The following is a 24,807-nucleotide window of genomic DNA, read 5'->3' as shown; positions in this document are numbered from 1 at the left end:
CTGATGCTCCCGCCCTCTATTTGTTTGAAAAGGCTCACTTGAGCTATTGAGATGACAAGCTCTGGCTGAGGCACCTGTTCCAGTGAGTGAGTACAGAGACCTGAGAGGACTTTGGCCAGCATTTCCGGTACCCTCAGAACAATGTGTTGCTCTCTACTGAAAAAGGAATACTATCCTGAATGACGCCCCTAAAGATATATAGCACTAGCTCCACCAACAAACCTACAGACAGTTACTGAAGTAAGTGTTATCATGCACAGTACTGAGTTTAGCATGATGCATTGGGGCGAACTGACAGCAGGGATGTTAGGCAGTGTGCTCCCATCTTCTTTTTGTTTAAATACGGATGTGGACTGCCAACAGGGCAGACCTGAAACTGGACGAGACCCTTTGCCCAGTAGAACTCCTCACTCATATCACATTATCTTACAAAGCATTATCAGGCACCTTAGATGTCCCTCTTACTCAAATCAACACCATGGCCACACTACTGTGACATCTACAGTGTATCTGATCTGGCTCGCACCCCATCGTACTGCAATTCTCTCCTATCTCTAGGTAGGCCTCTGGGCTCCGCCCAGCACTGCTTGCAGTCAGCCCACCTGTGGGTGATACAGCAACCCTGGCCAGGCAGTCTACCCAGAGCAGGGTCCTCCGGCATTCTTCCATGTCCATCGCCTCACGAGGTGGGTGGCACCACGGGTGGCCTCAGTCTCACTGGCAACCCCAGTCATGGACAGGCCTCTGTAGCACACCTGTGTAAGGCACTGCCTACCTGGATCACGGGCCACTCATGCATCAGATTGGATTCATTTTTAAAAGCCATCCAGAATGCAGCAACAGAAACTCTTTAAAATTAGCTAAATGAAAATGAGTAAACTTAAGATTTAAAGAATAGAATCTGGCAGTAAACTGGATGACAATGTGCACAGTTATAAAGTATACATTTTCAGCAAAAGCAACAAAAGTTCACACAAAAACTCATCAGGTTTATCTCAATAAGAGTTTGAGTATTCAGTTCTCCTGGTATAAAGTGTAACTATTGCTGAAGTAGAAATGACATCCCAGATGTGGGTTGATTTCACATAGATTTCTGGCTCACAGAGTGCATTGTACTATGATTCACCATGTGTGTGTTACCTTGCTATCAACTGTTAAACCTGATTGCCTACTAAACGCTTTAAAAAAAGAAGTACATAAAACTGAGGCAATGATTTTGTATCACCAAAGTTTGCTCAAGTTACGCTAACTTACAGAAAAAGTGCAGCATGCTAACAGAAGTGCAGGTTCATAGACACAAAACAAACACAAGGAGATGATGGATGGAGCCCTGAAACTTTTCAGACACTCACCCCCAGTCATTGATCTGGGTTGTTCCAATCATCCTTCTTTAGCTCACTGCGCCACCCCAGTTCAGACCCAGCCGTATACAAATCAGTCTTGACCCTGTTCCTCATACAAAACACAGTACGAGCAGCAATAGTACAAGACACATGGCAGAGCTCAAGCAGCGGTGAAAGCTTGACTCGCGTATCAAGTTTCCTTAGGTAAAAGCATGCAACAGGTGCAGCATATACAGGATCAATACAAGCTTTCTCACAAAGAACAAGTATATCATAGGAAGCAGCAGGGCAATTTGGAAGCTTGGTCTCCAGTATTGGGCTCCATTTAAGGGTGAAAGATGGGTTAGTTACCAAAACATCTCAAATGGAACTGCATGGCTTTCACAAAAATTGAAGAGAAATGAATAACAGAAAAAACCCTGATCGTTCAGGAAGGAGAGCACGATTTCTGTTAGGATCACCAGAGTCAGAAGAAAAGTAGCTAAAAAACCCACCCAGGTAGGAATTTACCTGGAATCAACAGATTTAGACCCAGAGACAGGTTTAAAGATCATAGGTACAAACATTAGTTATACCGATTTCTTAACTGCAATTATCACTGAATCACAATTAGGAAATCAATATTCGTAATGTGTGAAGTACTTTTATTCCCAATTAGCGATTCTTAATAGGTTGCAAATCGACCTACCTCATAAATACTATTGAGGTAAGTCACAATTTGTAACCCATTAGGAATCAAAGCCATCACAGAGATGGTGGCCTGCTGGGGTCAGTAGACCACCATGTCTGTAATTACTTTTTGATAAAGCAATCTTTTTTTTTTTTTTTATTAAATGCAGCCCATATTTCTTAAAAGAAAACTGGATGTGTTTAAATAGAAAAGAATAAACTTTGAAGTTCCATTTTTAACTGTAGGTAACCCTTTTCCCTTTGCGAATGGGTTACTACAATTTTTAAACTGGTTGTAATTTAAACTGGTTGTAAAGTATTACTGTTTTGTGACTGGGATTCAGGGGCAAAACAGTAATACATACCATACCGGTTCAGTATTTGAAAGGGATGCCCAAATTCCACCCCTTCCAAATACTGAATCGCAAAAAAATAGCTCGCATAAGAAGTTTTCACAGTGTCTCAAATGACACAGACCATCTGCAGAGGAGCAAACTGTGATTTTTTATTTATTCAATAACTTGCTCAAGGAATATACCACAGCCCAGGCAGGCTACAAATCCTTCCAGTCTCGCTCCTCAGAGATTTCATAACCTGTCATACAGACATGGAATTAATTGTATTTGGAGTTGATTGTTCACATCACTGTGATGACTACCAAATGAGCACAAATAAAAGTGCATTTTACTTACTATGATAGCCACAAACCAGAGATGTTTTATCACCAAACCAAATCAGTCACCTGGAAAGTCTGAACAGTTTGGGGTTGAATACCTCTTTCTTGCAAAGTCTTTTAGAAAATCTAATATCCAAATGATCCTCAGTTGTCCATTTGCTGCTGTGATTAGAACAGATTAGGAATATAATTGAGTCCCCTCATTAAAGGCAGAAATTAAGAATAGCCTGTGTAAAGGTATCTAGCAACAGGGGAGCAGAGAAACTGATGCATGAGATAAAACTTTAATGGAACAGTTGTCATATTAAACCTCAAAGCAAAATCAACATCTAATAAAGAAATATTCTGCAATGCTTATTTTTGTGATTATTTGCGATTACTTTACTAAACAGGTTTGTCTTACTTTCCTTCAATGGCATGCAAACAATCCAGCATTTTCCTATCAGCAGATTCTATTTTATTGTAGTGTATGTCCAATACTCACAACTCCCTTGGTAAGATAATTGTTGACAAAGTCTTTCCAAGTGATCTCTCTTGATGAGTTCCTGAAGAACACATAGTAGGTTACACCGGCCCAGAAAAGGGCACTAGCCATGAAGTAAAACCGGAACTCTTTATCATCCCAAGGTATGTCGCCCTAAGATGAAAGATGGGAAAAAAAGATTGTCAACCAATTATGTACTAAAATGAGACATTGCCTAAATCGCAAAGGAGATTCAACAGCTGACAACAATTACAAATAAATTATTTTAAGTGCCTTTATGAGCCTATTGGTCGCTTTGTATATGAAAAATGTATTATGTTTAACCTCGGGAACATTAAAAAATATAATCCAATTACAAAGGTAAACAGAAAGGTGCTCTGGCTCTGATCAATGGCAGACACCTACAGTATTTCTGTATATTTTGGAACCAAAAACATAACCAATGGCAATAGCCAGTGTTGTCAATAAGTCAATGTAAATCCAGTGACCCAATGAGAAACTGCTCTATATTTCATGTAGAACCGTGCTTTCCTCAAATATCTCTTTTTATTTCTTTTGTTACAGTTTGTTAAAAATGCTGTGTCGTGTTGTTTTACAACGTTTTTGAAATTATGTCAATCTGAAATAGAATATTTCCATACTGTTTTGACTGGTATCAATACGATATGCAGTTTTATGGACAAAGGCAACGATTAAGTATAATTTGGATAAACACATACAGAATTTAGCCATTCATTGGGAAGTTTTGAAAAACTAAATAGCACGATGGCTCTTTGCACCACTCTGGCTAATGAGAAGATCATAAAGTTATAACAAGCCCTTGTATTTGAGAAGTTTCAAGATAGCTAAATAGCTGAAAATTATTTAAAGTACATGACGAGCAGAGTTCCTGCTACAATATTTTAGCTGTTTATTGCTTCTGGTGCTGAAGAGACTAAATGTTCCAGATGGATCACATTTCCAAACGTCTATGTAAGTGTTTTGTAGCGCTGTTACAATACACACAATTTAAATAACTGTTTGGTACTTTCAGCATTCCTTATTACTGCACTCAAATAATATTCTTCATATTGACTACCACTGCTTGCTTATTCTGGTAGCATTCCACATTTGAAATCTTACATCCCACCCATATCATTATGAGAGCTATTCCATACATGAATAGGGGATCTTATCCTTGCCTATCCAGTGTCTTTCTTGGCAAATGCTCCATCCATCACAATCTATTCTTGTTGTAAGGATAGCATGACAAGTTATGCTGCACTCTTCTTTTGTACTCCCATCCAGTGTCTCAACAGTATAACACTGGAAATCTTCAAAGTATTTCATTGTCCCCCAAAGTCTAGTGGGAATATGACTTTCAGATCTTCTTGGCCAAACATTTCATTTAGTAAAAAAAAAAAAAACGTTACTTGTAAAGTCATGAGACAACCCTTTTGAACATGTTCATCGACAGGTAAGTGCGTTGACTACTAAGGTGCCAACCTATGATTCAGATTGTTTTTTGTGGCCCCATGCCCTTAAAAAGAGAGAGGCTAGTTAAGAAATCGGCGGACGGGTTACTTACTTTGTCACAAATGTGATGGATACCCCTTCTGCCGAATTACAAGAGCATTATATCTGATGGCACTTGGAATACGGAGAATGGGAAAAACATCATGTAAGTGACGTAGTAACCTGTCCGCCGAACTCTAAATCAGACCCAGACTCAACATCACAACAATCGGCATATGAACTTCACAATAATTTTCTTATACTCATGACAAAGGCTTTTCAGCTCCACAAATTATGAAATCCCTTCATTTTAGGGTAGGAACAAAGCAACTATGATATAACTAAGCGGCCAGTTGAAAAACTTGCTTAGCGCATAGGAAAGCGCTGTATAGACAGGCTTAGATACACAAGGCCAGTATGCTGCTCTTCTTTGTAGGGCGGACTGGCTGTGAGGAATCTAGAACCTCAAATTGCATATATGGTTTTAGTAATAAAACCACCAGGCCTTACAGAATACGTGAAACAGTCTTAACTAGGGAAGCTACTGCTTCCGGATATAAAATCGGATATTTCAAATTTTCTGCATAGAAATGGCATGCTCAACAGAAAGTCAATAATAGATCCTTTAAAAAGCATCAAAGGAGGCACAGTCTATAAAAGCAGAGGTTTAGAAAGGAAGGATAGTGCTGCAAAAATTCTCCATATGCATTATTATGAATCAATCAAGACCTTCTGTATTCTGGACCACCAGCCAGAGGGGTCTTCTTTCTTGCCACCCTTTTTTCCGCCGCCTCCGCCACCAGCACCATCATTCCCTCCTGGAGGCCGCTGCTCATTATTCTGCTTAGATTCTAAAACAAGCAATGGACTTAATTAACAATCTACATCAGATCTATTAATTTAGTTAACATCAAGCAATAAATACATGCTGCATGCTACATTTTTTTCCTTTTGAACATATTATTGTTTTCTAACTACTGTCATTTTCTATATGCAAGTAATACTGAGAGGTATAATACATGACCTCCCCATTACGCCCAAAATCTATTCCCCAACAGAGTACTCCAAGTGCCCTTTCTATCCACACATACAAGTCAAAAGTTATTGAATGTACTTTAGTTCAGGTGCAATGTATTTCCAGGTATACAACACTGATTGTCATCTCCCACTCTTAGGCTCTTTCATCGTTGTGTTAGAAGAACAGGTTTAAATGTTTGCAATAAAAAGAGTAATGAAATGGCAGCACCCCCTTTAAATAAGCACCCCATGACTGGTTGACATAAGGAAACAAATGACTCTTTGGGTACAATCAGAATCCGCATTAGGCTACAGTTCAGATTATTTACCTTGAAAACATTTGAAATGTTTGAAGAAACAGTTTTACATTTGAACTTTGTCCATTCAAACTACCTGGTCAGAGTGCCCAAAGTGGCTCGAACTGAGTTAGAATAATTTATTTTCCGACAAAGTGTGGCCAAGTTATATTTGGTCTGGCCAGTTCTAGGCTGTAGAAAAGGGCAATAGTTAGGATCTAAGCTTTGGCCTTTCCAGGCTCTAAAAAAAGCAATGTTAACTTTATTCCATAAACTTTGTCCAAACTAAATCTTTAGGACTAAATTAGACAGGTAATTTCGCATGAAAAGGTATGGACCATATGTATTTCAAAGTAAAAATGTTAAGTTACCTTCAGACAAGTATATGGGATCTGTTCCTTAGGTCTCTCTTAATTTTCGGCACCACATACAATTCATACTTCCACCCTTGTCCATACAACAACAATCATCTATTTGGTTGATAGTCGGGTGCCATAGCAACTTTTTTAAGGTCGGCAGTGGTTATGCACTCCAAAGTCGCACACCTTATACTGAAAATAATTAGCCCCAAGGATTCTGAGGTCGTACAGCCCAGAATCATCATTTGCGGGGCACCAAACACATTCTTCCAAAATAATGCAAGGCTGGTCTGCGACTTCTGATCTCCTCCAACAATACAAGTATCTGGAATGATCATGTTAACTTCACTAAGGGACAATACTAGTTACACGTACAAAGAACCACAGTTTAGGACATAGAGTACGGTCTTTCTCTTATTCCTGCAGAGAGATTCCAAGAGCTCTTTACCAACTGGGCTATATAAGTTAGCCCCTAAACTCCTACTAAAGCTTCTTTTGTGGGTTACCCAAACCTTATATTTAACTGACATGAGGTCCCTGAAGTTACGACACGACACAGTAATGTTTCATTGGATGTTACCCTTTATGTACATGTTGTTTTTTGGAGGGCATCACCTCATGTCAATTTCCTTCAAGCATATTCTCTCCCCCTCGCATGTGATCACTACTATTTTCTTTTTTGCACTGACTGAATCAACTGAGACACTCCTGGAAATCATGCCTGTGACGTTTGAGCTTTTGGTTTTTTTTTTTGCACAGATCTGATCGATACCGTTGAAACCTCGTGAAAGCACACTGTAGTAAAGAGGGAGGAAAAACAGTTAGGTCTTTCTTGTTGACTCTTTTTTGAGACAGCATCTTTACTATATCGCCATGCATGAATAAGGCAAAGGAAGGCAAATAACCCAATGCCTGGACTAGCACTGCCTTGGACTCAATCAGATGCATAGATAATGGTCCTCAATATATATTTTGTACATCTCTGGACTGGTGGCTAGATGCTTATTGCTTCAGAGGTTGCACTCATTAACAAAATGAAAAGAAGAATCAAATTCCTTTACTGGGTTCTACAAGGAGGGGTATATTTTAAAAGGGATACTAACCAGAAGGATGGTTGGGTTAGTAGGTGCAAAATATTACAGGAAACTTAAGCGGGTGGGGCACGAGTAAGAGGGCAAGATGTGGTCTTCATGCTTCTAGCACATATTAACATTAGTTAGTACTATGATGGATGGCTACATGGTTCATTAAGACTCATTTCTAGTAGGTTATTCCCATTCCCGCTTCTTCAATTGCTTTGTCAATATGGGGACAAATTCAGTTAGGTAAATGCCACTCTGGTTTGACGGTTACCAACACTGCAGGGCAATCTTCCTTACAACATTTTAAACAACGTAAACCACCCATTATTATAGCCTTATAGCCCGCCGTAAAGGGCTATACCAGCTATTAAAGGCCCTCTCCAGCGTTTGGCGAGGTCCTTTAACAAGGGAGAGGGACTTTAATAGCCGGTATAGCCCAGCTACGAAGGGCTATAAAGCTATTAGAACATTCTGCCACCAGAGGGCAGAATGTTCTAACAAATAAAACAAAGGGATTGATTGAAATCCCCTCAGGCTCCCTGAAGCCTTTGTTCACAGCCAGAGCTGTGAACAAAGAAACATTGGAATGTTGGAGCTCCAGGCTTATACCAGCCATTATAAGCCCAGAGGTACTCCATTGTTTTCAATGGAGCTCCCAACATTCCAATGTTCTAAATGCCATTATGAGTCTGCCTGCCATGTGCGGCTTCGAACCTGGATTGGTGTAGTTCAATCAACCACAGTGGAATAGGTTATATTCTACTGGTAAATAAGTTGGAGATTTTCACACTGTAAGTGATTGAGGAAGCTCAGAGGTTGAGGTTTTTCCACGGTCTGGGCATTTCAGAAATGTTAACCTCCGTGAAGGAACCCAGTACTATTTTCATATAAGCGAGTTGAATTGAAAATAATTCATGGAATCTCTTACAAAAACAACCACGAATCCCACTGGTTCCGGGGAATTTTTTTAGTTTTCAAAAAATAAATGGTTTTCGAGTTTCTTTGGAGCTGGTAATAGATGGTAAGATGAAGTGTAGGTTCAAATCTGAGGAAGTTCTTGCTTGGTGTCATTTACCCCTCAAAAGAATATAAATTGCTACAGTATCCCCTTTCAGTTACTTCAAAGTGCTTGACAGCAGGATAAAAAAAATACAGAGAGCTCTTCTGAAGGGGAGGTTAGACTTCAATTAGAGAGGTGAGTAACCATGTCCAAGAGCCTTTGATAGTAACCCCTGTAATGTGTTTAGTGAAATGCAACTCAGAACTGCTCACTTTCTGGAGCTTCCTGAACTACTTGTAGTTGGCTTCAGGTCTCAAAGTTAGGATGATGCCTAGAGTCTAGGTCATTTACACTGAGATATCCCTCTGAGTTTCATCTACCCTTGCATAAGTGCCCAGTCTCGAAAGATAATGTCTTCGATGTTTGTAGAGTGGGTGACTGGAGTGTGTGATGATGCAGGCATGTTTATGCTACTAGTGGTGTTCATGTGCCGGGGGTGATATTTAGATGACGTTGTCGTTACGTCTGCCTAGGGATGAGGGTGGATATGTTTCGTACAACAGTGTGAGGCACATGGAAATCCTGGCTTACCCAAGGGGAGGGGTTTCTGCCGTTAGGCCCTTTCTGATCTACAAAATATGGGCCCTTGTCTTTGTAGACCCTTAGCTGAAGAAGCCCGGACATGTGATACTTGAAGGAACTGTCAGAAGAATAAGAGGGAGTTGGCTGCCTGCAAAGCAGTGATAATGGATCAGGAGGGAGAATGTGGGGCTCATTGCACTTTGATGCATTCTAAGATTTTGAGCGTGGTGGTCATATAAACCAGTTAGGCTCCCAGAGGTGCAGGGAGGAGGGTTATAGCTTAGAAAATGTCTATTGAAAGCTAAAGGGTACCACAGAATTGGCAACTGGGACAGAGTTTATAGCCCCCCGTTAGGAACGATACATTGATCAGACTCTATTTTGTATAACTGTTCTCTCACACAGTTGCAGGGTGGGAGTGGATCTTTTCGCTCTTCATCGTACAGAGTAAGCTGGAACATGTTGTGTAGGATGCGTGCCTGGTACCTTTCAGAGCAAAGATTGTTGTTGCCAGACAAATGTGCGGAATGTACTACTCTGTCTCGGAGTCAAACTACAGGAGCATGGCCAGCTTTAGTCAGTTTGGTTTTTGTAACAGAGGACAGGGGTGAGGTTTCTAGAAACTTATCCTCAGGTTAAGTAAAAGGTATTAAAGGTGGAGAATCTTGGTGCTGAATCAAAAGCTCACCTGCTGGGGTGGAAGCACTGCCATGGGGAAATCTTTGATAGTTGCCGATCAAGACTTCAAGCTGACCGCCAAGGGGTTCCTGGTTATTGACCAGAATGATGAGTGAAACACGCTCGAGGGGATCTCTTTATCCACTTTATGTGTATACATCCCGAGTTCCTTCGGTTCATGTACATATTATATATGTTTCCTTATTTTGTGTATATGCTACTTGCATTTGACTCCTTTTGGTTGATAGTTGGGAATCTGCATTAACTGATACATTTTGCCTTCCTTCTAAAAGTGTTGAATTATTAAATACACATGTTTCATTTTAAATGCATCTTAATCGGTTTCCTTGCCTCGTCTTGAGAGTGTAGAGTTATTTTTGTACATGTGTTATTTAAAGGTGTAGCCGTACATTGGCCTCCTCTTGGGAGTACTGAGTTTAGCTGTGTCCTACTGTTTCAAATCAGAAGCAATACACCCCCATGCCCTTAAAATTCAACTGGTTTTACAACAACTCTGCTCTTTCAGCTGCCAACATCTGTGGTCTTCCCACTCAAGCTAGAAGCACTAACAAGGTTTTGAGGTAGGCAACTCCACAGGCGAGCCCCCTTCATCAACAGTAGAGAGGATCCAGATGCAACAGCCACCTCCACGAGCGACAAACTAATAAATAAACACCCAAATATGCCCACTCTCTAGCACTCTAGGGCCACCAAGAATCTGTGAAATATAAGCAAACAACGCTTCTGTGAAAAGAGTGAAGCTGCTGAGGCAAGGACCTGGTCCCCTGAGCCACCAACCTTGAGCCACAGGGCTACCCCTGAAGGTATAGACTCAGGTTCTCTTTGCTTTAGACCTCTCTCCGAAATGATGGGGTCAGAGTTTCCATTACCTGAAAAGAGTTTGCAAGCAGATGTGGTAACATGGAATTCAGAGAAGAGCACTTTGTTATCAGTGAGGAGGCTGTCAAACGTGTGCTGGTCTTGGACCACTCAAGAGATCCCGAAATAGGCAGAATGAGATTAGGGCTGCAGCAGTCCTCAGACCTCCGGAGCACCTTTAGGTAAGATCTGATTTTAGAACTCTACAAGCTGCTATTGGTTAGTCAATGAGAAACGTGGAGGAAAGGCTTTTGGATGAGATACAACAGTGCCTTAAGAGGTCCCAAATGTTAGGCCGGGAGAAGCTCCTTTGGGTTTCTCTCTCTTGAACTATAGTTGGACTCTTATGCCATTGACTGCTGGCATTTTCCCGATTGGGAAGATCTGTTTGCAACCAATTTCTTTATGTGGTTGGAAAATAAAACTGCTATAAAAGATACATGGTTGGTGGTGTTGCAGCGTCAGGCATAGCAAGAAAAATGGTAAGAATCAACGTTCGAGAAATGAGGAACACCAGCGAACAGCAGCATAAGCAAAAGCTGTGTAAACAAGTGCTGCAAACGGCATTGAGGTGCTAGAGAAATAAACACAAGTAGGGCCAAAAATAAAGCACAAAAATAATATTCAATCAAATTGAACGCAAAGAAAAAAGAATGAACCAAGAGGAAGTTAGCAGGAATGTGGGAGGTTGTGGGTACAGGTTGCTCATGCACCTAAACTTTCATATTCTAAAGCTTAGGCTGGTCACAAAGTGCGCCCTATATCAGTGGGGACTTCCCATAACTCTGGAGCAAATGAGCTGAGAAGTACAAGTACAAATTTAGGGTGCAGATTTATTAACCTGCACGAAAATCCAGATTATTATGCAACTTTGGTCCATTCATGCAAGGTTGTATTTACAACACATTGCATATTGAGGGCTTTATCTGCCAATCAAATGCAAATAATGGTGTGCTTTTGAGACGTTGCATGGGATTTAGAGCTGCACTAATGCTCCGGGTCGGTCAAGAGGTATCTTCACTCCTATGGATGTTTGCACAGTTCCTGCTCTGGGACACCGCTTTGCATTCTTTATGAGGAGTTTCAGCGTAGCCTCCTCTAAACCTTTTGGTGCAAAAAAACCTTTTCAGGAGAACGTTAACTGATGCCATTGCTTGTGTTGCTTTGTCATATGCAACTGCCCATTCAAACTCCAGTGCATATGGGTCAAAAAGTAGAAGCTGAAAAAAAAATATGAGAGGTAAAAAAAAGTTTAAAAAAAAATAAACCACAGTAACAAAGTTTAATTACAAAGTAGGTTCCAGCTGTAATTGTTAATGAGAAAAATAGTTACTGAGGTTGAGGCCAGTTAACTAAATTCAGGTCTGTTTTAGCCTTGGTTTTCAGGTCTGGTCTGTCATGGCAGCCTCATGTATTTCCAACATTTAATTAAATATATGTATTACAGCACTCATGACATATTCTAGGGCACCATTGATAACATGACTGCAACATCTGACATGACATTGATAACACTGTGCAAGGTGTGGGAGCTAGTTACAGTTAGTTTAGGGTGTGAGTTATAGTTACTTGAGATAACTATAACTGGTGAATTTCAGTAGTTTCATTAGTTTAAAACAGTATGTAGATTGCGATCCGAGACAAAATTTGTATATTTCATGTTTTTTTTGTCAGAACCTTCAGAGTGAGTGAGTGAGTGTGTGAGTGTGTGTGTGTGTTTGTGTGTGTGTGCACACATTAACTCGTTACTCTCACAGACACTGTGCTACCACAAATAATGTGATTTTCAGTTTCTTAAGTGTTGCTATCAATGCTATGATTCCTCATAGTGTAAGTGATGTAATATGTAAGGGTATAACCAGTGGATTGAGAAGGTGCAAGTTATAGTTAATGCAGTGTGGTGAGTGAGATGACAACACTGCGTACGGAGGTGCACGAGTTATAGTCATTTGAAGGTGTTTCGCAAATTATAAATATAAGGAATAAGTATACTGGGTTGGGTAGCAGGAGTCATGATGTTGGTGCTTTGTGGAATACTGTGAGTCCCAGGGCCTTGCCATTATGGATTGGGGAAAGTTGCAACTGTCCAATTACAGAAGTTATGTAATGGGTACATATCGGGCGGGGAAAGGACACAAATGGGGAGGATGTAAGGCATATTACACCTTAAGGAAGGAGGGATGTCTCTTACAAACATCACTCACTACTAAGATGCAACCCAATTCATGTTTTTGACGAAATAGATGAGGCAAGAGACCAAAACTGTATGGTATTTTTAGCTCATACTCAGTATGGCAGGCATGAGCCGAAAACACATACAATTCAGTAAAATATACATTACAGATGTGGAGTAGTCATATGTCCAAAAGTACTCCACAGTATCTAGTAAGAGGACCAAGACAACAACCATCATATTGCATTGGAACAGTAATATATCCACTTTGACGCCATAAGATCAACAGACAAAAGGAGGAAAAGGGAAAAAAAGAAGTAGAAGAAGGGGGTGGTGTAACCGTATTGCCCCTCAACCCTCCTCATCTGATCCAGAATCGAAGGGTGGATCTCCATTTATTGTTCCTCACATATATTGAGATTAGCAATAATTGGAACTTCTGCAAAAAATGATTCAATACAATCCACATGTCTGTTGGATCACTGAAGGAGCACTGCATATGTACGGGAGATGGCTAAGCAGTAGAACCCTCAACACGGATTCTCTTGCACCTCAAAGCTAGATATTGTAATGCAAAATAACAGGAGCCAAGTCTCCCCTGATCTTTTTTTTTTTTGTGCAGAGTTTTATATAGCGCGAACTAGAACCGAACCGAATCAGTTATCAGAGCGCTTTACATAGCACTAGTTACGTTACATGAGGATACACTTGGCGTCGTTACCGAGACTCGAACCCAGATACCCAGGTCCAAGGTCGAGCGCCTTAGCCGTTAGGCCAACCCCTCTCTTCAACCCCTTTCTTCAACAAATGCACTTCCAGCAAGAAGCCAACATCCATGTTGCTCTGTTGCAGCTCTTGAAAGATCGTGACTCCTTTAGAAGGGTTATTCAGCCCCCTTATATTATTGGTCATAAAGTTCAAGGTGCGCATCCCTGCTTTCCAGGGATTAACGGTTGCCCCAAATGAACCAAGCTGTAGTGGCCTCACCTCTAATGTTATATTCCAGCCTCCATATTATCACCTTTCTTCAGAACAGTTGATCGCTCCTCCTGCCTAACTGCCTCAGATTCCACTCACATTAAATTCCCAGTGAAGCTACATTTAAACTCCCAATCCTAAAATCAAATTTTCCATTCAGTCTGGTTTATATGCCAGCTCTGCCTTTCTACCTCCAGATAACATCTCTCTACTCCTGCCCATTGTAAGGTACAGAAAGGAAGAACTGAAACCAGATACTGGAATAAGCTCTTCCTTACATCCTCACCATATTCTGAAATTCCCTGCTTGAGGCTTTTCCCAACCACCTGGTATCATCTGCCCCTCCACCATGTCACTACTACATAAAGAATATGTGGTATCAGCCTTGGCCACATGATCTCTCCAGTCTCATTTTGCTGTGGTGTGTTCTGTCTATGGTAAGTCATGCTATGTTTTGGGCACTCGTGTTCTCCATTTTATCTTCCTGGTCTCCACTCAGCATCTGTGTATGTCGTATAGTTTTCATCCACTATGCATTTTGCCAGCGGTCTCTCCTTTCTTATGCTGTCAACCTCTCTGCCACTCCAGTCTGTGCCCAGAAGAGACAATTCCGCAAGGCCTTCCTCTGTACATATCCACATCTTTGGAATGGGTAAGACTGAACAGAACTCTTTAAAAGAATTTGTTTATGTATTAGGCCACTTCTCAAGCAACAGAGATTTGGAAACGGAGTACCCATTGGTAATACATCTTTGCTTCTAAGGTAGTGAGCTACGGGTTACGTTTTTCCTTTTCTGAAGGGTGATAATAGATAAGTTATCACTTAGTGGAGTGGAGTGTGGCTCACTGGTTAGAGGCGGCAGACCCGTAAGCAGAGAACGGCCCGGGACCAGGGTTCGATTCCCGACGCGGCAGGGTCGTGGACCAGGGTCAGCGGACTCGATAATTCTCGCCTCGGTGCCTACTCTAGTCAGAAACCACATTCGGCAACTCTGGGCATCAGCTTGCCTCATCTTCACAACGGCCCCCCCCAGACCGCCGGGGATGCTTGGTCGCACCTTAGAGATACCCATCAGGGACCATCTCTCAGGGTGAGCCAGGACGGGTTCCCCAGCGGTCGAAGCGTGGAGATACTCCTCCGGGAGTCGATTCTTAGCGCTATATAAACCCACAATTAAATTAAATTAAATTAAGTCCTGATAAAGAAATATTTGAACACCACTATATGAAATGTCCCCATCGCCTCTGAAATTAGACACTAGAAAATCCTTTCTGTCATAATAATGATGTCTCACAAATACGACTAGTGGGAAGTGACAGCCCTAGTTGCTTGCAGTCATTAAGTGTGTTCTGTGCTAATATTGGGCAGTCGAGTTGGTAGTAATAAATCAGTGGATCCACCGACCACAAGATGAACCCCCATATAGGATGGACAGGTCACTTATTAGAAAATGGGGATATAAAAGAAGTGCTGTACACAAAATCTAAAGGACAGGCTCTGACTGGTCCAGCTGCACACACGATCACACTATGGCACAAAGTAAACAAAGGACTGGGGTAGTCGAACATCCTGACACAAAGCACCCCGTTATGGGATAGCGAGGAACTGGGAAGGCTCCACACTTCACAAGGGTTCGACAGGTGGGACCTCATAGTTATTTCGACGATAGGAGATCTGTGGAAACAGGGGGGAGTTATACCCTTTGAGGAGCTGCAGTCTAAATGCGCAATGGCCCCATCTGAAGCCTTCAGATACCTGCAGGTTAAACACGCCTTACGCGCGGCCACTACACCGGGAACTAATCCCCCGGAGGCTTCTCCATTAGAAGATAGACTCCTTACAGACTACATGGATCGTAAAGCCATATCCCTGACCTTGAAAAAGCTGCTGCATAACTCCCAAGACCCCCTCCTGAAACGCCGGGCTCAGTGACAGAGACATGGGTGGGCTCGAAGATGAAGATTGGCAGGCGGCCCTCAAGTCCCCCAGGGAGGTGGCTATCGCAGCAAGATTTCGATTAATCCAGCTGCTTAAGATCTTACACAGAGTTTACCTAATCAGAACCACTCTAGTTAAAATGGGGAGGGGGATGACCACACTGTCTCTGCGAAATTGTGGACAAGAGGGTTCCTTTTACCATTGCCTTTGCCCATTACCTCTGCCCATTGATTCAGGAGTACTGGAGGGAAGTGATGTGGGAAGTGGCCAGAGTCAGGGAGGAAATGTAGTGCTGCACCCAAAGCTGTGTCTCCTTTACATTTGGGAGGAGACGGATTTAAATTGGAAAGAGCAGATATTGGCTACTCTAGGGATGATGATCGCAAAACGAAATATAGCACAACACTGAGGGGTGCAGAGCGTACCAACTCTCCGGAACTGGAATAGGGATATGGACAGCTGCATGATAACAGAACAAACTATATATTCAATGAGAGGGTGTCCGAGGAAATGGGATCAGATATGGGGCAATTGGAACATACACAAGGGAAGGATTTGCACTAGGGGGAGGGGCCTCGAGAAGGCGAAATAGCGGAGGGAGCTCGAGTGTAGACACCACTCAGGTGGCTGATATGGGAAGTAACTGATAATAATGTGATAAGCAACCTGTGAGTACCACTGTGAATTGTATGATACTAGTGAAATGCTTTATTTACCTGAATGAGTTAATTTCAATAAAAATTATTTATTTTAAAAAAGTGTGTTCTGAGCACTCAGAATGGGGCTCATCAAGGTTTCCCCATGATTACTTCGAAGAAGCCCTGCATGTCAGTCTGATATCATTGCACTCTGTTCCCATGATTACCCCTCTTCCCCATACGTTAACTCTTGGTGAGCAGGTTTCCAAGTCTTCCAGTTTTCCTTAGAGAATGACACTTCCCATTTTTAGTGCCAGGAGACATCTGCAGTTTTACATATTGAGAACTGTTTGTTTGGTCTCTCTTCCAGTGTTTGACCCCATCTATAAGGTCTGCCACATTTCTCCAAATGTCCTGGGGACTATTCTGCAAGTCTGTCTTAACTACTGCAATTTGATCTTTTCCAAAAGCGACTAAATATTCTATTACGTTTTGTGCCGAGGCTGGTAATCCACCAAATAACATTGTGATGTTCTTGTGCTTTTTAGGTTTGCATTGCTATTGCAAGAGGTTGAAGACTGGATATATTTTTCCCCTGGCCGCTGCCATAATGCATGGCTCACCATGAGATCTTTCCATGTTAATTGATGCAATAGTGGAGGAGCACTAGGATTCTCCTTGATCCTTAACAATACACTTGTGGACTAAGACTCACTGGTGGTGGAGTTCCTGTGGGCATTGTGTGTAGATAGCATCTGCTCTGTGCCCTTTACCATCAACGTTAGCCCTGCTGGCAATTTCTGCTATCCTTTGTGCTCCTTGAGTAATATCTGATGGTGCTTTACTCGTGGGCTAGGGCAGTGCAGTGAAACCCTATTCGCCTAGGCTCCCTGCCATGCTGTGCATCACCTTTTCTTCTATTTGCCACCAACTAGTTTTCTTCTGCAATAGCAGTCCAACCCCTGTCCCCACTTGCGGTTACAGATTTCCACACACAACTCCTACTACCCTCTACCTTGCAGTTTAGGCCCCGTTCCGAAGAGATCATTTCACTAATTAAGGAGAATCAAACTGTGTTCCAGGGATACTCAGACAATACTGTGCCCCCCGGCCAATTGACCCCCGTCTCCCTTCCCCTGCAGCAGTTGTGGGGTAGGAATGATAAAATAGGTTGAGTGCGTGCAGGCCAGGGCATCCAGTACAAATGTCCTTCACTTTCGCAGTATAGGAAAGCCCTTGGTGGTCTCTGTCGGGTCCAGTACTCCCTTAGTACTGCACCAGACTGTCCCACTTTCCTATTGGCATGAGGGAGCCCCCTGGACTCTGCTTCTGCAGTTTTCTGCCTGAGCCTACGGGGCCTGACTCGCTGTATCACCATAGTCACTCTGGAAGTCTAGTTCATGGCCCTGGCTGACTAGCTGTAATTTCTACTAGGCGGCATGTCCTTGCTTAAATGCTTGTGTCATGCACTGTGTGGTGTGCCTGGTAGGTGATCCCACTATGCAGGTGTTAAACCACCCCTATCCATGCACCTTCTTTGGAGCCTCTGCCAGAGGCCCAACCCCCATGCCAGCTGCGAGACAACCATACTCCACGTGGTGTCTTTCCTGCCCTTAATAGAGGTAAAAAAATCAGCCACTCCCTGGAGAGGTGGCTGGAATCACTTTAAAGGTTGGTCGTAATCTTTGCTCCTGAAGAACGTTCGCGATCTCGGACTCTTCTCTGCCACAGGTGCAGACTGCTACGTTTAGCCCTTGACCATGCCGCTGTGCCTTCCTATGCCACCAGACCACGGTAATTGAGGATTTTCACTGGGGGAGGGGTAGTGTTGGTACTGACTAAATGTGCTTTGCCATTCTAGGTTAGACCACCTCAGAATTTATTTTAGAGTGTGCAATAGATCAGTGCCTTATATCCATTTGAGTGAGTTACACAGATGTGCTCCAGCGACTTTAATTGAGTTACTACTAATAAAGGCTATAGGCCATCATGGCATCAGAAATTCAGGCTATAAGGTGAAAGTAAAGGCTTCGTGGTCTTCGTCAGACATTCTGTGAGAAGTGGCTGGAAAATGTGGAATACCGGCACCTAAATAACTGGTTACATCCACTGGTTTCAGAAAAAGCCATAGCACTGACCTTGTGGTCATGTCAGTCCAGAGGAATTGCACCTCAAAATGGACAAGGGCGAGTCGGCACCCTAGTTTTGCTGGACCTGTTGGCCACCTTTGATACCATTGGCCATGATATTCTCCTTGCTTGACCAAAGGCTACTGGCTATGACCATCGGTATCAGTCATGTTTCCACTCTTTTCTGACTGACAGGTCTCAGCCAGTAGCTTTTCCACTGTTTACCTTTAATCCCAAGGTCTACGTTTCAGGAGTCCAACAGGGGTCTATTTTTCCCTGCTTCTCTTTAACATCTTCATGGCCCCCCACCCTATCTGGCCTGCTGGGAGAAGAAGGGATGTCTTTCAATATGTATGCAGGTGACACTCAGCTCATTTTCAAACTGAGCCCCCCGATGACAGAGGAACATCTCATCCAGATCATTCTCAATCTGACTTTCTCCATTAGTCACCATTGGATGGGTAACAACAGTCTAAAATTGCATCCTGCTAAGAAGGAGCTTTTGATGTTCTGCAAGAAACTAGCCAGCTCACATCTCCAATCATGGCCAATTAATATGGAGTCAGCTCCGACCTCAGTTGACAAGGTTAAAAACGTAGGCATACTAACAGACTCAAACTTGACAATGAATTTGCAAGCATCCAGAACTGTCTGCACCGTTCTGTGGCAGTTAAGACTATTAAAAAACGTTCTACATCAGAGCTCAGCAGTCTAGGCTCTAGTACTGGAGAAGCAGAGTAATCTGGTAGAGGCGAAGATACAAGAGTCATTCAGGCACACGTCAACTCTTTGCGTTTCCATTAAACTCGCAAGATGGGATTATTATCCCTGGCAGATCAAGCCTAAAGGAGGTCAAGGAGATATGGGCTTAAACGTGGGAGAGGTGGCTGGTTTCAAGGTTTCCTGACCTCCTTCTATACAAATGATGAAGGAGCAGAATTCTGGTGTAGAAAGCAAAGTTGGTGCTTCACTAGTTCCGTCCTCTGTTGCACTGATTGGTCACTGATTGTGTCTGTACCTCATGTGATGGTTTGGGGGTCTTGGGAGAGATCCTGGTAGAATATCTTGTGCCTACTAGTTTTCTAGGCTCTTGTATTCCTCCCACAGCCTTGCAAGTGAAAGAATGTAGGGTTATAGGCCCAGATTTGACAATGTAGAACACATTTGAGTCTTGCTCTTCTTTGGAGGAGAAGGAACAGCAGGAACACAGTGTGGGACGTATCATGAGAGAACATCGTGGAGAGGCGTGGCTCGCAACAGAGGGCTGCGCTGGGGGGGGAGGGCGAGGGTGGGGCCAGGGAAAGCTGTCAGTTGAAAAAAAAAAATAGAGAGAACATCTACAGCTATCAAGGGCAGTAAATATCCAGAAAACTGAGTAAATGGTGCGGACTTTGTAAGTTTCAATTAACCATATACAATAAAATATTTACTGCCTTACAGCTATCAAGGGAGGTGGTCTAGATCGGATTTCAGATTAAACTTGTGGACCTCACATCTCACTGGGATCCAATTTTTGCAGCCCCTCATGTGTGTATATAATTTTGACAGTGTTAAGTATATTACCACGATCTGTTATTCCCTCCCATTAACCGAATTCTTTTACAGGTCTGGCTCACAGGGGTTTTGATTAAGCAGGTGAAAAATAGGGAGGGATTTTAGGATAACCCAGTATTGTTGGCATACCTCTTGGATTGGTAACAGCATATCCCAATAATCACGATCAGCAATAAAGTTAGTTATCTTAATGGATTACCAACTAGATAGGGATCTAATTTGACAGAATGGTGAGATTAAATATTATTCGGTAATTCAAGTGAAACTGAACATCAGTTTGCCTTTACATTGTATGCACAGCCCACCTTCCGCCACACCATGTTGTGAGGGGGAAGTCTCAATACACCATTGATTTTATTGAAATCTCCAAGTTTGACAGGGTAGCTTTGGACACCACATATCACAATTATATGGCATGGTGAGTGAGCTCCAGGGAGAATGGTCCTAATCTTTATTAGACAAATGGGTTTGGCAAGGTATGTTGCTAAGAAAAACTGGGCTTTCAATTATGTGTTAAGGGATTTAGAAAAAATACATTTTGAAGACAGCATCCTATTTCCATGTATTTGTCCCATCTTACACCACAAACACGTAATCCAATTTATAGCAATGGTAGCCTAACCTACAAATGACTATGTTGCAGATTTGGCACTGCACACCACCGTCATATGTTCTGGATCAGTCCTATAAAGGTAACATTTTAAGGAAAACATAAATTTTTATTGCTACGTTTGGGTGTGTGAACTAACTGGTACTCACTGGAGTTAATAGTAGTGGCATCAGATACTGCTATTCAAACAGTAAACTTCACGAGATTAATACTGGCACAGGACAGGAAAGGCAGTGGGCCCAAATGACATTTGTGCCTAGTTAGTGAAGCTGAAACATACACCTGCGATTGAGATTCAATCAGCTAATTTGATGAAGGGAACACAGGAGGAGTGAATGTTTTGTGATGCACCAAATCATGATTTCTGTTGATCCCAATGAAGAATGAAGTATTGTTATTTGCTGGAAGATGGCAAATGACCATGAAGGTCTGGCCCGGTTGGCCCTAGCTTTCAGGGTGTACTGTGAGACACTAGATGGGTAATCTGTTGCCTCTAGGTACAAATCTGGTTTTCTCCTAGGATTACACCCAGGCCGAATATACCAAGTGGCTGTTGGAGGGGATGACCTTTTGGCAATGGTATCTCAGTCTTGATGTATTGGCTTTTCTCGGTTAGGAGGACAAAGTAATGCTGCTTTCTCCTTCCATCTGAAACAGTGAGTGTGCTGCAACAAAAGCAATATGTTTGTCAAAGAAACAAGAAACACACACGCTCTTAACCTACCACAGAATAAGGTATCATAAGATATCATTGTGCCAAGACATGGAGACAAATCTGACAATTTTAGAGAAACTGAAATTACTGTCAAGACTATACCTTTCCCTTCACTTGCGAGACCTTTGGCGTCATTTGGCGTTTTCCCATTTTGAAAATACTTCTCAAATCCTGATTAGAGAAACCAAAGCAGAAAAAGTCAATTATAACAACTGTATTACACATAGAAAGCCTATTTCTTCATCTACCAATCACAAAGTGGAAACCAGTGACAATGACTGATTCAAACATGTAAGGTGCATACTTGTTTGTCGGTGGTGCACGTGAAACCCATTAGGTGTAAGTCGGAGGTAAAATTGGAGGTACTTGGTACCTTGGAAGGAGAGGTGGCTTGCCGAAGTACCAGTAAGATTATAATACAAAATTGGAAACAACACAAATTTATCACAATTGCCTTGCCATAGCCAGTTTATACTAATAGTAATCAAAAACCCTAACTAAAAGCACTCATCCTCAAACATATTTGGTTGGGTGCAGATTTTGCTTTGCTTATACAAAAACTGTAGAATACAGTTTCATTACTTTTTGTATATATATTTCCTATTTCTTACTGACAATCACAACTGTGATTAAAACAAACAATCAATCAATCAATCAATCAATCATGCCATTTGTATAGCGCACTACTCACCCGGGAGGGTCTCAAGGCGCTTGGGGGGAGGGGTATGCTACTGCTCGAACAGCCAGATCTTGAGTTGTTTCCTGAAGGCGAGATGGTCCTGGGTCAGCCGAAGGTGGATGGGGAGGGAGTTCCAAGTCTTGGCAGCCAGGTAAGAGAAGGATCTTCCTCCGGCGGTGGCTCTTCGGATGCGTGGTACGGCTGCGAGGGCGAGGCTGGTGGACCGTAGCTGGCGGGTGGGCGTGTAGAAGGTCAGGCGGTCGTTGAGGTACTTGGGGCCCAGGTCGTGGAGAGACTTGTGTGCGTGGGTGAGGAGCCGGAACGTGATCCTCTTGTCGACGGGGAGCCAGTGCAGGTTCCTCAGGTGGCTGGAGATGTGGCTGCGTCGGGGGACATCCAGGATGAGTCGGGCGGAGGCGTTCTGGATGCGCTGGAGTCTTTTCTGTAGCTTGGCTGTGGTTCGGGCGTAGAGGGCGTTTCCGTAGTCCAGTCGGCTGGTGACGAGTGCCTGGGTGACAGTCTTCCTGGTCTCGGTCGGGATCCAGCGGAAGATCTTGCAAAGCATACGCAGGGTGTTGAAGCACGATGAGGAGACGGCGTTGACTTGTCTGGTCATCGAGAGGGAGGGGTCCAGGATGAAGCCCAGGTTGCGTGCGTGGTCGGTTGGCTTGGGTGCGGTGCCCAGGGCTGGGGGCCACCAGGAGTCGTCCCAGGCGGAGGGCGAAGATCCCAGGATGAGGACTTCCGTCTTGTCCGAGTTCAGTTTCAGGCGGCTGTCCTTCATCCACTCGGCGACGTCTTTCATCCCTTCGTGTAGGCAGGTTCTGGCGGTGTCGGGGTCTCTGGTGAGGGAGAGGATCAGCTGGGTGTCGTCGGTGTAAGAGATGATGTTGAGGTTGCGCTGGCGTGCGATGGCTGCGAGAGGTTTCATGTAGATGTTGAAGAGGGTGGGGCTGAGTGAAGATCCTTGCGGGACGCCGCAGATGACTTCGGTGGCCTCGGAGCGAAACGGGGGGAGGCGGACTCTTTGTGTTCTTCCGGCGAGGAACGAGATGATCCACTCCAGTGCCTTCTCTTGGATACCGATGTTGCTGAGGCGCTGGACTAGGGTGCGGTGGCAGACCGTGTCGAACGCAGCGGAGAGGTCCAGGAGGATGAGGGCCACTGTTTCCCCCTTGTCGAGCAGGGTCCGGATGTCGTCGGTGGCTGCGATGAGGGCGGTCTCGGTGCTGTGGTTGGCTCTGAAGCCGGACTGCGAGGGGTCGAGGGATCCGTTCGTCTCGAGGAAGGCGGTCAGCTGTCTGTTGACGATCTTCTCGATGACTTTAGCAGGAAAAGGGAGGAGCGAGATGGGGCGGAAGTTTTTGAGATCGGTGGGGTCCGCTGTAGGTTTCTTCAGGAGGGCGCTGATCTCGGCGTGCTTCCAGCTTTCCGGGAAGGTGTTGAAGGAGGCGTTGATGATGTTCCGGAGTTGGGGTGCGATGGTGGAGTCGGCCTTGTTGAAGACGTGGTGTGGGCAGGGGTCGGTCGGTCGGTGATCCGGAGTGGATGGTGTTCATCGTGCGGGCTGTGTCTTCGGTGGTCACCGTGGTCCAGGTGCGAAGGGTGGCGGTGGGGGGCATTGGTTCGACGGTTGGGTGCGTGGGTGGGGCGCCGAAGCTGTTGTGGATGTCGGCGATCTTGCGGTGGAAGAACGAGGCGAGGGAGTCGCAGAGGTCTTGTGACGGAGTGATGTCGTTGGTGCCAGTGCTGGGGTTGGAGAACTCCTTGACGATAGTGAAGAGCTCTTTGCGGTCGTGGGCGTTGTTGTCCAGTCGTTCCTTCAGGGATTTCTTCTTGGTGGTGCGGATGAGCTGGTGGTGCTTGTGGGTAGCGTGTTTGAGAGCGGTCATGTTGTCGGTGGTCCGGTCGAGGAGCCAGGCTTTCTCGAGGGTGCGGCAGGTCTTCTTGGAGTCCTTGAGGTAGTCGGTGAACCAGGATGCCTTCTTGCTTCTGGGTCTGCTGGGAGGGTTCTTTAGTGGCGCGAGGTCGTCGGCGCAGGCGGTCAGCCACTGTGTGAAGTTGCGGGCTGCTTCGTTGGGGTCCGTTGTGTTGGCGGGTGGGCTCTGGCTGAGGGAGGTGGTGAGCTGGTCTGCGGTGATCTTGCTCCAATTCCTGTGAGGTACCTGTTGCGGGTGGTGGTGGGTCGTGGATCTTTTGAAGCTGAAGTGGACGCAGCTGTGGTCGGTCCAGTGGAGTCCGGTGGCGTGGCTGAAGGTGATGTACTTGCTGGAAGAGAAGACGGGATCAAGCGTGTGGCCGGCGTAGTGGGTGGGGGTGTTGACCAGTTGCTTGAGTCCGAGGTTGGCGAGGTTTTCCAGCAGGGCGGTGGTGTTGCGGTCCTTGTTGTTCTCCAGGTGGAAGTTGAGGTCCCCGAGGAGGATGTAGTCAGTGGAGGAGAGGGCGTGCGGGCTGATGAAGTATGTGATGTCTTCGCTGAATTGTGTGCGTGGTCCCGGGGGTCTGTAGACGAGGGTGCCTCTGAGGGTCGTCTTAGGGTCGATGTGAATCTGGAAGTGGAGATGTTTGGCTGCGGCGAAGGAGTCGTTGGCGTCGGTCGTGATGCGGATGGTGTTCCTGTGGACGATGGCGATGCCACCTCCGGTCTGGTTGATGCGGTCCCTCCTGATGATCTTGTACCCGTCCGAGATGGCGAAGGCGATGTCGGGTGCAGAGGAGGCGTTCATCCAGGCTTCCGTGAGGAAGGCGACGTCCGGTGATGTAGCGTCGAGGAGGTTCCAGAGTTCCACGGCGTGTCTGTGGACGGAGCGGGTGTTGATCAGGATGCACTTGA

At 44.3% G+C, this 24,807-nt stretch overlaps 1 protein-coding gene across 2 annotated transcripts in view; it reads right to left on the bottom strand.

Annotated features, from left to right (window-relative positions):
- Positions 1-24,807, bottom strand: part of AFG3L2 (AFG3 like matrix AAA peptidase subunit 2) — a 217,583-nt gene that overhangs the window by 149,034 nt on the left and 43,742 nt on the right. The window contains exons 3-5 of one of the 2 annotated variants that reach the window (XM_078687596.1): positions 21,398-21,466; positions 5,396-5,517; positions 3,173-3,325 (exon numbers count right to left, since the gene is read on the bottom strand). In XM_078687596.1, the coding sequence (XP_078543722.1) occupies positions 3,173-3,325; positions 5,396-5,517; positions 21,398-21,466 (344 nt within the window). The remainder of the gene's footprint in view (positions 1-3,172; positions 3,326-5,395; positions 5,518-21,397; positions 21,467-24,807) is intronic. The other variant, XM_078687597.1, reaches the window with a different exon arrangement.

This window comes from Lissotriton helveticus, chromosome 4_1 (genome assembly GCF_964261635.1).
Source record: "Lissotriton helveticus chromosome 4_1, aLisHel1.1, whole genome shotgun sequence".
In the NCBI taxonomy this organism is placed as follows: Eukaryota; Metazoa; Chordata; class Amphibia; order Caudata; family Salamandridae; genus Lissotriton; species Lissotriton helveticus.
The sequence above is the reverse complement of the archived record's forward strand: the minus strand, read 5'-3'. Positions and strand labels throughout refer to the sequence as shown.